This window comes from Callorhinus ursinus, unplaced genomic scaffold, assembly GCF_003265705.2.
Source record: "Callorhinus ursinus isolate GAN/ISIS: 27379988/994484 unplaced genomic scaffold, GSC_fseal_2.0 scaffold1, whole genome shotgun sequence".
In the NCBI taxonomy this organism is placed as follows: domain Eukaryota; kingdom Metazoa; phylum Chordata; class Mammalia; order Carnivora; family Otariidae; genus Callorhinus; species Callorhinus ursinus.
Window position 1 is genome coordinate 119,159,944 of NW_027397063.1, and position 12,717 is coordinate 119,172,660.

The 12,717-nt window shown below is 37.7% G+C and overlaps 1 protein-coding gene across 4 annotated transcripts in view; it reads right to left on the reverse strand.

Moving 5' to 3' along the window:
• The window catches only part of DNAJC13 (DnaJ heat shock protein family (Hsp40) member C13), a 123,074-nt gene that overhangs the window by 72,949 nt on the left and 37,408 nt on the right, over positions 1-12,717 (reverse strand). For all 4 annotated transcript variants that reach the window (XM_073899927.1, XM_073899943.1, XM_025882202.2 and 1 more), the window contains exons 6-13: positions 11,242-11,442; positions 7,692-7,898; positions 7,505-7,600; positions 7,045-7,136; positions 3,360-3,526; positions 3,181-3,260; positions 2,929-3,098; positions 1,803-1,902 (exon numbers count right to left, since the gene is read on the reverse strand). In XM_073899927.1, the coding sequence (XP_073756028.1) occupies positions 1,803-1,902; positions 2,929-3,098; positions 3,181-3,260; positions 3,360-3,526; positions 7,045-7,136; positions 7,505-7,600; positions 7,692-7,898; positions 11,242-11,442 (1,113 nt within the window). The remainder of the gene's footprint in view (positions 1-1,802; positions 1,903-2,928; positions 3,099-3,180; positions 3,261-3,359; positions 3,527-7,044; positions 7,137-7,504; positions 7,601-7,691; positions 7,899-11,241; positions 11,443-12,717) is intronic.

Here is a 12,717-nt window from a genome sequence, read left to right on the forward strand (position 1 = left end):
GGGACTCCAGGATCATGACCTGAGCCGAAGGCAGTCACTTAACCGACTGAGCCACCCAGGCGCCCCACAGCAAATACTTCTTTGTCTCTTCTGACTGATGGAATAAATGAGAATGGGAAAAAGATTCCAGCGTGAGGGTTAGGAGTAAAGAGATCCAACCCTAATTTTGCTACTGACCATAGCCAACCTCAGGCAAGGGTAAGTTGCTTTAACTCTTGAGTTTCACTTTCCTCAGCCATCCAAGTGAGATTAATAGTACTTAGCTCACAGGACTGTTAGGAAGCATGAGATAATAAGTGTAAAATATATAGCCAAAACCTAATATGTAATGAGAGCTCAATGTGTTTGTTTCACAGGTTGGCATTTTATTTTATGTTCTAGTTATCCCACTAATTCTTTTTTTTTTTTTCTTTTTAAAGATTTAATTTATTAGGGCACCTGGGTGGTTTAGCAGGTTAAGTAGCTCCCTTCAGCTCAGGTCATGATCTCAGGGTCCTGGGATTGGGCCCCACATCCGGCTCTTTCCTCACCAGGGAATCTACTTCTTCCTCTCCCTCTGCCCCTCCCCCCACTGTGCTCGCTTGCTCTCTCTCTCTCTCTCTCTCTCTCTCTCTCAAATACTGTTGGGGAGCATGTATTGGGGAGGGGCAGAGGGAGAGGGAGTTTCAATCAGACTCCATGCTCAGTGTGGAGCCAGACATGGGGCTCAATCTCACGACCCTGAGATCACAAGCTGAGCAGAAACCAAGAGTCAGACGCTCAACCAACTGTGCCACTCAGGCACCCCTATCCCAGAATTCTTTTAAATGGAATTATTAGTAGTAAAGATAGTAAAATTCACTTTTGAGTATAAATGCAAGGTTTTATACAAGTGATTACTTAGGTGTATTCTAAACCTCTAAGTTCGCCTAAAACACTTTAGTCCCATATGCTATATACAACATTGAAGTGAATCTGGAAGTTCAAAGTTATACTGAAAAATTCATTGCTTCTCCTCCTATACAAGCTGTCACCAAGTTAGAGCTTTACCCTCAGCCTTCAAATGTGCCTTCTTTACCTCAGCATCTTGTTTCTTACATATTTGGTCTACCTGTCTCTAATTTTACCTCTAGTATAGTCTCCACATAACATTTGTGAGCTTTTGGAAGTTCAAAGCTATATTACTGCTCCCCTGATGAAAAACCTTTCAGTTGTTCCTTACTAAAGGATACAAATCCAGCTTTTCTGATACAAAAGGCTTCTGATGACTGTCTCTGCATATATTTCTAGCTGTAACTCCTAATCCCACACACCTCCATACATGCTTTATGACCCAGCCATTTCAATTATTTGCTTCTTCCCCAACATACCTTTGCATATGCTATCCCCCTTTCCCAGGAAAGCCTTCTCACAGTGGGGAAAATACCTGTCTGTGCTTTAAGATTCAGATCATTTGTAACATCTAAAAGACTGGCCTCGAATCTTTTATCTTCCCCTCGCCACAAACCCATAAAACTAAGTGCTGCTTTTCAGGGATCCCGTGGCCACTACTACTTTAGATCATACACATATGCCTACCTCACTAGACTGTCAGCAATTTCAAGGAAGGAATGAACTTTGTATTTCTAGTAGATAGCCCAGTACCTGTTTTATAGGATGTGCTAAACAAACATTTATTTGAATCAATAAATTGCCAAGAGAACAATTTAGGAAATACAGAAACACTGAATTTAATTGGTACAATGAAAATCCGGGTTTGTGAAAATTTAAAACATCAATCAATGTAAGAAAAACCAGTCTCCTTTTAAAAAACCACTACTTACACACATGAGGGCACAGAGCATGTCAACAGCTGCATGGACCACCCCATTGCTGCTCCTCTTCAGTGCCTTCACTACCTTCACTCCCAGACGCTCCCGGAACCTGCGGGGCAACGACAACAACAGGCATATCACAGCAGCACCAGAGCATTATTTTATTATTAAAATGTAACATAATAAGTCCTCTTGAGTTTCTACTGCATTCAGCAAGTGCATATTTTAAATTACACCTCTAGATTTAATCGGTTCCCGTAACAGTTTTTTTCTTTGAGGGGGAAGATTTTTTTAAAAATTACCTAACACTAAAAGGGATCTTGGGGGACCTGGGTGGTGCAACCAGTTAAGCTTCCAAGTCTTGGTTTCAGCTCAGATCATGATCTCAGGGTTGTGAGATGGGGCCCTACATTGGGTTCTGCACTGAGCATGGAGACTTAAGACTCTCTTTCCCTCTGCCCCTCTCAAATAAATCTTTTTTTTTTTAAAGATTTTATTTATTTATCTGACAGAAAGAGAGAGAGAGAGAGAGAGCACAAGCAGGGAGAGAGAAACAGGCTCTCTACTGAGCAGGGAGCCCTATGCGGGAGCTCAATCCCATCATGACCTGAGCCAAAGTCAGACCCTTAACTGACTGAGCCACCCAGGTGCCCGTTTTTTCATTTAAAAAAAAAACAAAAAAGAAAACACCTAAAGGGATTTAATTTCCTACTCAAAGTCATTAAAAAAAGAGTCAGTATGGGGCGCCTGGGTGGCCCAGTCAGTTAAGAGTCTGCCTTCAGCTCAGGTCATGATCCCAGAATCCTGGGATAGAATCCCATGTCAGGCTCCCTGCTTAGCAGGGAGTCTCCTTCTCCCTCTCCCTCTGCCCCTCCCCTTCCCTCATGCTTGGTTGCTCCCACTCTCTCTCAAATAAATAAGTAAAATCTTAAAAACAAACAAACAAGAGTCAGTATACTGCAGGTATGTATAGGACCAATATTCACACCCTTCAGTTCCACTCACCTTCATTTATTTATGAATAAAAACTACCATATCATCAAATGAAAGGTTTTAGACAGATATAAAGAGATAAACTGCTGATATCTATTTTGAGTTGTTTGTATTCTCTAAAAGAAGTTCAAAGACCGCTTACTTTGGAAGCTGAGTGAAGGCCAGAAAACCAGCTTTGGAAGCCACAAGCCTCCTCACAGCCTGGAACTGACTCTCAAGTTCTGCATTTGAAGCAACAACATCTCCCTCTTGGGACAATAATGCTGTTATGGCATTATTGATCAGTTTTTCTTTGTTTTCTGAGAAGAGACCCTAGGTAAAAGAAGAATGTTTCAAAAAGTTTCCATTCCAGAAGTTAATGACAATGAACAAATTGTAATACAATTTATCTTACATCTTGCGTTACTGCATGCAAAACTCCACTATATGAAATATTAGCGTTGAACCTGAATACAGCATCTGCAAAGTTGCCATCTGTAAGATGAAAAGTTCAAAAGATTTAGAGGTTTGCATTCCTAATTTTTAAATTATTAAGATGGATGGAAATGCAATTATACTTAAATCACTACTTACTTGGAGGTGTGGCTAAAAATCTGAGATGAAGGCTCTCTACTTCCTCATCAACAGGCATGCTGAGTAACCCCCATCGCTGACCTTTATGAGTTGGTGTCATTTTTACACAAACATCTCTGTTACCAGAGGCTCTTACTCCATCCAGCAAACTTGCTAATAAGGAATCTCTAAGCAAGGTAAAAAATAGGTTTTAGTATTGAAAATTAAGGGAACAGGGCTTTAAGAGAAAGCCTGGAGTTCTAATACTAGCTCTGTACTTTGCTGTCACATACCTTGTACAAGTTACTCAAGCACTATAAATGTAACATTTTTGGTTTTTTCTTTAAGATTTTTTTAAACAGTTGTACTGAGGTGTAACTTACAAATCAAAAATTCACCCAATTAAAATTACAGTTTAAGAATTCTTAGTAAATGTATATGACGTGGATGGAACTAGAGGGTATTATGCTAAGCAAAATAAGTCAATCAAAGAAAGATAAGTATCATATGATCTTACTGATATGAGGAATTTGAGAAACAAGACAGAGGATCATAGGGGAAGGGAGGGGAAAAATGAAACAAGATGAAACCAGAGAGGGAGACAAACCATAAGTGACTCTTAATCTCAGGAAACAAACTGAGGGTTGCCAGAGTGGTGGAGGGGGTTGGAGGGATGGGGTGGCTGGGTGATAGACACTGGGGAAGGTATGTGCTATGGTGAGTGCTGTGAATTGTGTAAGACTGATGAATCACAGACCTGTGCCCCTGAAACAAATAATACATTATATGTTAATTTTAAAAAGCAAAAAAAAAAAAAAAAAACTCAGTAAATTTATACAGTTGTGCAATTATCCAGTTTTGGTATACTTCCATCACCCCCAAAAATTCCCTTGTGCCCATCTGCAAAAAACTCCCCAGTCCCAGGCAACCACTTACTTTCTATCTCTACAGTTTTGCTTTTTCAAATAACTTCATCAAGAGAATGAAAAGGTAAGCCACAGTCTGCGAGAAAATATTTACAAAAGTCGTATCTGATAATGGACTGTTATCCAAAATATACACATAACTCTTAAAGGTCAACAATAAGAAAAACAACTCAAAAAGTGATCTGAAGTCCCTGACAGACAGACACCTCACCAAAGAAGATACACAGACAGCAAATACACATATGAAAAGATACTCAACACATGTCATCAGGGAAACGCAAACTGAAACAACAAGAAGCCACCGCACACCTTAGAACGACCAAAATTGAACACTAATTATACCAAATGCTGGGGAGGATATGGAGCAACAGGAACCCTCATTCACTGCTGCTTGGGATACAAAATGGCACAGCCACTTTTGGAAGACAGTTGGCAGTTTCTGACAAAACTCAACGTCCTCTTACCATATGATCCAGTGATCGCACGACTTAGTATTTACACAAAGGATGAAAACTTACATCCACACAAAATCTGCACACAGATGTTTACTTCAGCTTCATTCATAACTGCCCAAACTTGGAAGCAACCAAGAGGTCAAACGGATAAATAAACCATGGTTATGTCTAGACAATGGAATATGACTAAGTGTTAAAAAGAAATGAGCCATCCGGCCAGGAAATGAAAGAAGCCAATCTGAAAAGGCTACATACTGTACAATTCCAACTATGACACTAAAGCAACTTTGGAGACAGTAAAAAGATGCATGACTGAAGGTTTATGGAGGAAGGTGAGATGAAATCAGTGGAGCGGTATTATTACTGCTGGAGAGGATCCCTCGAGATTTTTAGGGCAGTGAAAATAGTCTGTATGATACTATAATGGTAGACAAATGCCATGATACATTTGTTCAAACTTATATAGGCCCATCAATTGTAACAAATGTATCACTCTGGTAGGGGATGTTGGTCATGGGAGAGGCAGTAGGCAGGGCAGCAGAGTGTACAGGTAGAGGAGAAATCTCTGTACCTTCTGCTCAATATTGCTACGAACCCAAAATGGCTCCAAAAAATAGTCTATTAAAAAATTCATATAAACAGAATCATATAATGTATAGCTTTATGTGGCTCGCTTATTTTATATATCGTGTATTTTTAAGGTTCAGTCCTTTTTATTGCTGAGGAGTACTTCACTGTATGGATAATCAACACTTTTGCCTATTCGTTCACCAGGTGATGTATGTATCAATTGTTTCTTGAGTCACGTTATTATAAACATTCACATACAAGTTTTTATGTGGGCATATGTTTTTATTTCCGTGGGGGTAGATACCTAGGAGTAGAACTGACATAGGGTCATATGATAACTACATGTTTAAGAAATTGCTAAACTATTTTTTAAAACACTTTATGATTTTACATCCTCACCAGCAATGTATGAGAATCCACACGCTTGCCAACAAATGGCATTGCCAGTCTTTTTGATGTTAACCATTTTAGTGCACATGTGATGGTTTTACTTTTCCCTAATGCATCATGATCTTTTCATGTGTTTATTTACCATTCAAATATCTTCTCTGATGAGGTAGGTGTCTATTTGAATATTTTTGCCCATTTATCATTTGGTTTTTAGTATTGAGTTAAAAGGGTTCTTTATATATTCTAGAAACAAGTCTTTTATTAGCTATATGTTTTCCAAATATTTTCTTCCTGTCTGTGGCTTGTCTTTTTTCTTAATGGGGTCAAAGTTTTCAATTTGACAGAGTCTAATTAATCAGACTTTTATGAATTCTGTTTTTGGTATTATATCTAAGAAATCTTTTCCTAATCCAAAGTCACAAAGAAACTGCTTTACTTTCTGCCCATAGACTTTATTGGGAAAAATGGCATCTTCTTCATAGGGATCAGGATTCAACAATGTAATGTACATAAAGCACATGACAAACTGTAAATGTTGAGACACCCTCCTCCGATTAGAACATGTGCACTATTTTTTTTTTTTTCAGAAGTTCTCTTCCTTGAATTCAAGACAGGAAAAAAAATACGACCTTTTGCTTAAAATGCCATTTTTGTTGAACTTAGATCAAAAGCTTTCCAAGGTAAGAAACAGTTACTGGTCATACTCCAGGAAGTGACAATACTTCAATAAGGCTGTATTGTAGACAGTGGCAAAATGTACCAGAACTGTTTCAACTATCTTTTAAAAACAGATTCAGTCTCAATCTATTTACAACAGCATAAAAGAACCTCCTGGAATGTAAAAACTGCCAAACCCATGACAATGGCTTAGTATGTGAAGGGAGATCTAGTCGTTCACAGAACAGCACTATAAGTAGTTTACCTTACAGAAGGAGTTTATGAGCTATAGCATCTCACAGGTTTTCAGAGCAACAGCCAACTCACAGTAATATAAAAAAAAATCAGGCACATTCCACTGGAAAATTATTAACTAGCCTACTGATGCTAACTTAAAAGAATCTAACTTCAAGTATATTTAAAGTAACTTGCTGCTGTTACCCAAATAATTTAACAATGAAAGTGAAAGATGCTATTTCAAAATACCTTAAAAACATGTTACAGAAATACATTTTATTTTCATCATTCCATTTAAAATCAAATCACCATTTTTATTCTCTTTAGAAATACAAAAACTGGTCATTTTCAATATGCAAAAAAATAATGTCTTTTCCTAAGTTATATGATTTCAAAGTTCTAGATTATAAATCTTTGCTTTTCCTCACTGATGGAGGACTTTGCCTTGCATATACTAGGATCTCAAAATACCTTTCTGTTGAAGAATATTTCCGTATTTGCCCTTTTATAAATTCAATGGTAAAAAGTTGAGGATTTTCTGAGTCACAAACCAATGCAAATACCTAATGAAAACAAAAACCAAGTTCAATAAAAGATGTTTAGTTTTATGGCATTTCCTTAGAAGTACTACATATCATTTTAGCTTACAAAAGTCAATATTTAAAAACTGTTTACGATATCAGAATTTAAGAGCTGCTTAAAAGTTTCATTCAAATTTTCATATAACCGTTGAATAAAAAGTTCCATTCATTGTACACTTTGAAAATAAATTTTGTAATATTCATTGTTCTAAGCATAACAAATACAATAATGTGAAGAATTACGTAGATTCTCCTTATTTTCCATTAAGCATTAAAAATGTTAAAATAGAAAATTATTCTAATTTATCAATAGGAAGAAGTTTCATTTAGGCTAATAATGTCACACTTACTTCTCCTAAAGGCTTCAAAGTCGCAATATTATAGGTTGCGGGATCACGTTCTACTAAACACGTTTCTGTAAGTGCTAGAACTCGTTTTACGGGTTCCTTCAAACAAAATTGAGACACATTAAAAAGTCATTGAAGAAAAATGTCAAAATCAGATGAACAAATTTTTATTTTTAACACAGGATCTTACCGAATGTCTAGGTGATATTTTTTGGACTATAAACTCTGCTAAAGATGTGATGGATTCATCAGTGCTGTATTTTCCAAAGCGAAGATTCAAATATTGTTCAAATTCTAAAGGTTCTTTTCTGATGCGCAATGAAATACCTATGTAGTTGCCAGCATGATCTATTGCACTTTTGATTATTTCTTCTCTTTGCTCTGATGCAAATAAATGCTGCACAAATTTTGAAATTTAAAGTCAGGGTTGAAACAACCAAAATGTGACCATTTCGAATCAACTCATAGGAAAAAGACTGAAGTAGCAATTCTAAAGAAAAACAATGGTAGTTGATCATATCAAAGGTAAATAAGCAGTGTGCTGTGGTTTTGTTTTTTTTTAAGATTTTATCTACCTATCTATGAGAGAGAGAGAGAGAGAGAGAGAGCACAAGCAGGAGTGGCAGGCAGAGGGAGAGGGAGAAGCAGGCTCTCCACCAAGCAGGGAGCCTGATACAGGGCTCAATCCCAGGACCCCGGGATCATGACCTGAGCCCAAGGCAGATGCTTAACCCACTGAGCCACCCAGGCGCCCTGCAGTGTGTTGTTTCAATCACTATTACACTAAGTAAAATCACAAAGTCTGGGATAGAGAGCCTTGCAAATAACTCATTGAATGGAAATTATCTCATAACTTCTCAGAGTCTGATTCCCGTCACCATGTAGAAAACAGCATGCTGGAGCTTCCAGAAGGGGTCCCAGGGACCCCAGCCAAGTCCAGTGGGGGTAGTGGGTACTATGTGGGCAGGATTCCCAGCTTCAACAAAAGTAGCTCTGATTTATTGTTTTTAATAATAGTGGATTTTCTTGCAAGATTACCTTGAAGAATGCTTAAATGTTTACAAGCCATTGGTCAATGGACATTACAAATCAACCTCCAGGAGTGTTATTTACAAAGGTAAAGATAAGGTATTGCGACTTGCATTTGACGCCTGGGCCAGAAATGCTAAATGTGCTGCAAAGAACAAGGCAGGAGAGTGCCACGCAATAAAGAATTGTCCTGTCTATATTCTAATAGCTCCCCTGCTGAGAAACACTGGTTGAGATCATGTTTTAAAACCTGATTTTAGCGGCGCCTAGGTGGCTCAGTCGTTAAGTGTCTGCCTTCGGCTCAGGTCACGATCCCAGGGTCCTGGGATCAAGCCCCACATCAGGCTCCCTTCCCTGCTCCGCGGAAGGCCTGCTTCTCCCTCTGCTACTCCTCTTGCTTGTGTTCCCTCTCTTGCTGTGTCTCTCTCTGTCAAATAAATAAAATCTTTAAAAAAATAAATCAATAAAAATAAAACCTGATTTTAGGGGCACCTGGCTGGCTCAGTCGGTGGAGAGGGCGACTCTTTACCTCAGGGTTGTAAGTTCAAGCCCCACATTGGGTGTAGAGATTACGTAAATAAATACATAAAATCCTAAAACCTGATTTTATTCCCAGCTGCTCAGGATAGTCACTACGTATGCAGAAGGTACCAGATAAAGGTTTGCTGAATGAATCTGTCATATTAACATATAACATTATATAACATATATAACATATTAACATATTAACAGTATCATATTAACTAATGCCTTTGAAAAGACAGCATATGCTTAGAAAGTAGATGATTAAAACTAAAATTGTTTTGGGACACCTGGGTGGCTCAGTCGGTTTAAGCGGCACCTTCAGCCAGGGTCATGATTCCAAGGTCCTGGGATCGAATCCCACATTGGGCTCCTTGCTCAGCAGGGAGCCTGCTTCTCCCTTTCTCTCCCTCTGCTTGTGCTCTCCCTCAAATAAATAAAAAAATCTTAATAAAAAAAGTTTAAAAAATAAAAAATAAACTAAAATTGTTTGATGCCATTAAGCAATAAAAAACTGTTGCCAATTGAGGAGTATCAAACAATTCTCATCCTTAATGTTTACCTTATGCACTGTAAGGCTTGGCCGAATTACTGTGGTATAGTTGTCCAATTAAGGTTTGTAAGGCTATAGCGTATTCCTGTAATTAGGTACATTTTCCACCAAGGATTTTTTTTTTTTTTTTTTAGAGAAACAGTGCATGGGAGTGGGGAGGAGGGACAGAGGGAGAGAGAGAAAATCTTAAGCAGACTCCACACCCAGCACAGACTCAGGGCTCCATCTCACGACCCTGAAATCATGACCTGAACTGAAATCAAGAGTCAGATGTTTAACCGACTGAGCCACCCAGGCACACCACCAAGGAGTTAATCATTACAAATTTCACTGTCCATGGAAGAGATAAGCCTTTGGACAGCACTTCAACAACAGGCTTCAGGCTGATCTAGGGTGGGAGAGGGAAGTAATTTTCTCTTTGGGCCTCATCTTTTGGGTCCAGACTCAGAGGTAATAAAATGTCTAGATGTTTGTTTCTAGATGAGGGAGACTAGGTTGGTACCCATCACCTGGGCAAAGAGTGAAAGATGGAAAAAAGCCTGTAACTCTGAAGAGCTAACATACTTTGTAAATCAAATAGTTTAGCACCCCTATCCCATTATCATTCCTTTTATTTCCCTTCTGCTACCCTCTAGCCTCTTATGTATCTAAAAGTTCCAGGCTTGCCCTGGCTCTGCTACCTAGAGAAGGATAATTTATCTACACAACACTAAATCTTGGGAGTAGTTGTTCCCAGGCCACTAAGATAGCTACAGAAATTAAAATTCTCAAGAGGAAAGAATCTTGAGAGTAAGTTAAACTGAGCCTTTCCTTGTGGAAACTCTACTGCTCATCTTTGAGATGCGAGGTTTAATTAAGGAAGGCAAATGTTTCTTATAAAAAAAGATGGTCATCATCTATATAGCTCAGCTTCAACTACCAATTAACAAATAGGGTCTGAGCATCTTAAGTGGCTTCTACTGTACCACACAATTAACATATAATTCAGAATTTCAAGACAAGAACACGTAATGAAGTTTCAATGAATACTCAGATTTCAAATTACAAACAGCTGGGGAAAGGAGGGAAGACTATAAAAATAAAAGATCGTAAATTATTTTTTCAAAGAAAGCTTAGAATCTTTCAGTTAAGACATTAATACTAATGAAAATAACAACTGTAACTACCATTTATTGAATACTAAGCCACATATTATGCTAAATATTTACATAAGTTATTTCACAGGATCCTCAAAAAAAAAAAAAAAACCTATGACAGACATATTACTCTCCCCACTTTTTGTTTTAAATTTATTTGAGAGAGTGAGAGAGAGTGCGTGCATGCACAAAAGGTGTGAGGGTCAGAGGGAGAAGCAGACTCCCCACTGAGCAGGGAGGCCCCCAGTCTCCCGGATCATGACCTGAGCCAAAGGCAGACGCTTAACAACTAAGCCACCCAGGTGCCTCACTCTCCCCACTTTAAAAAGCTCTAAGTTGGGATTCAAGCTCAGGTCTCTTTGATAACAAAGCCTACACTCTTAATACCAGACTTCCTTCCAGAAGACTCATGTGAAATTTGAAAATTAAGTGTAAAAACCCTGCTTTCCTTCAAATGGTCATGCCTCTTTTTAAGTAACTTTTTTAAAAATGCTACTTACCAATCTACTAAATCCTCCGTAAAGTATACAAAACCCTCCTTGATAATCAGAGAGATCTACAAAGCCTTCAATATTTCTATAGTCATAGGAACAGAGGACTTTGTTGGTTGCAGGATTAATTTGGTCAAAGCCTCCAGGAGTTACTTCTAAAATGACAGGTTTTCTTGTATCACTCCAGTGATGTTTATAGCAGTTATATCTCTAGAGAGAGAAATAATACTACTTTTAGGTTCATATTTAAGCTTACCATGAAATAAAGTTACAGTTAATATATCAGTCACTGCTAAAACCACCAGAAATCTAAACAATGTTATAAATATTTAGAGCTACTATCCAAATTGTTAAAAACATTAATTTTAGCTATTTGGAGGTTTGTATTTAAATAAGAATGTTCACTCAAACTGAAGATACTATATGTTTTTTAAATTAACAAAGGTTTGGGTTACAATATTTTGTGAAACAATTTTGAGTCAGTCTTATGCAAAACTTTAAAAAAAAAAGAAAGAAAAGTAAGTCTTAAAAGAAATGTTACTCTGAAAGTTTTATTGGGAATAAAGATTTCAACTTTTATTGATGGATTCTTTTAATTCAACTTACATATGGAAAAGAGGTAAGTCACATTTTGGGGAAGTTACAGTGTTCAGTTTAAATCTGAGCTGGTTCAATATGCTAATATAGATTTTCTTTCTACACACACAAAAATGCTGAAGCCTCAGTTGGACCTTAGGCTTTTCTAATCACAACAATGGAGAGTTATAAATTTGATTGCATTAGCAAATAAAATTCCACTTAGATAATAACATTCCTTTGTAAATTAAGGTACCTAGTATCAGAAATGATTAGAATGGTCAACATCATTTACTACCCAGTTTTATTCTTAAAAAGGAAAAAAAAAAGGTTTAGGTGAGGCTGCTAACCAAAATGTTATGATACAAGAGAAAATAATTTAAAATAAAGACAAAATGAGGCAAGAGAAAAGTAACCAAGTGTCAGATGTGAAATGAATATCCCCTCACCCACCCAAAAGTCCACAAAGTTTTCTACCCAACAATATGAAAAGGAACACATGGTCAGTTACAGGACTCTTCAGGTAAAAGTAAATTGGTTGCTCAGGAGTACAACTATTTCTAATACTGAAATGAGAGAAATTCTCTCGTAGGTATTCAGAAAAGTGAGAAGGCATTAAATAATAAACGCCTCCACGACACCCCAACACTAAACCCAGCAACGAGCCTCAGTTTGGCTCAGGATTATATGACGTCAAGTCCCCTTAGCATTACTGATCGATGGCATAATAATGCACATTATAGTTCCACAAAAGGAATTCTGGAGAAAGACAAAGGGCCTACATTCACCCAAGAATATATTTAGAATATTGATTCTGAACTAAAGGTGCCACTTCTCTCCAGAAGAAGGGAAGTCACAAAAATGGTGGTGCTTTTCCAAACTATGCTTGCTTGCCTGCCCTGACCCACT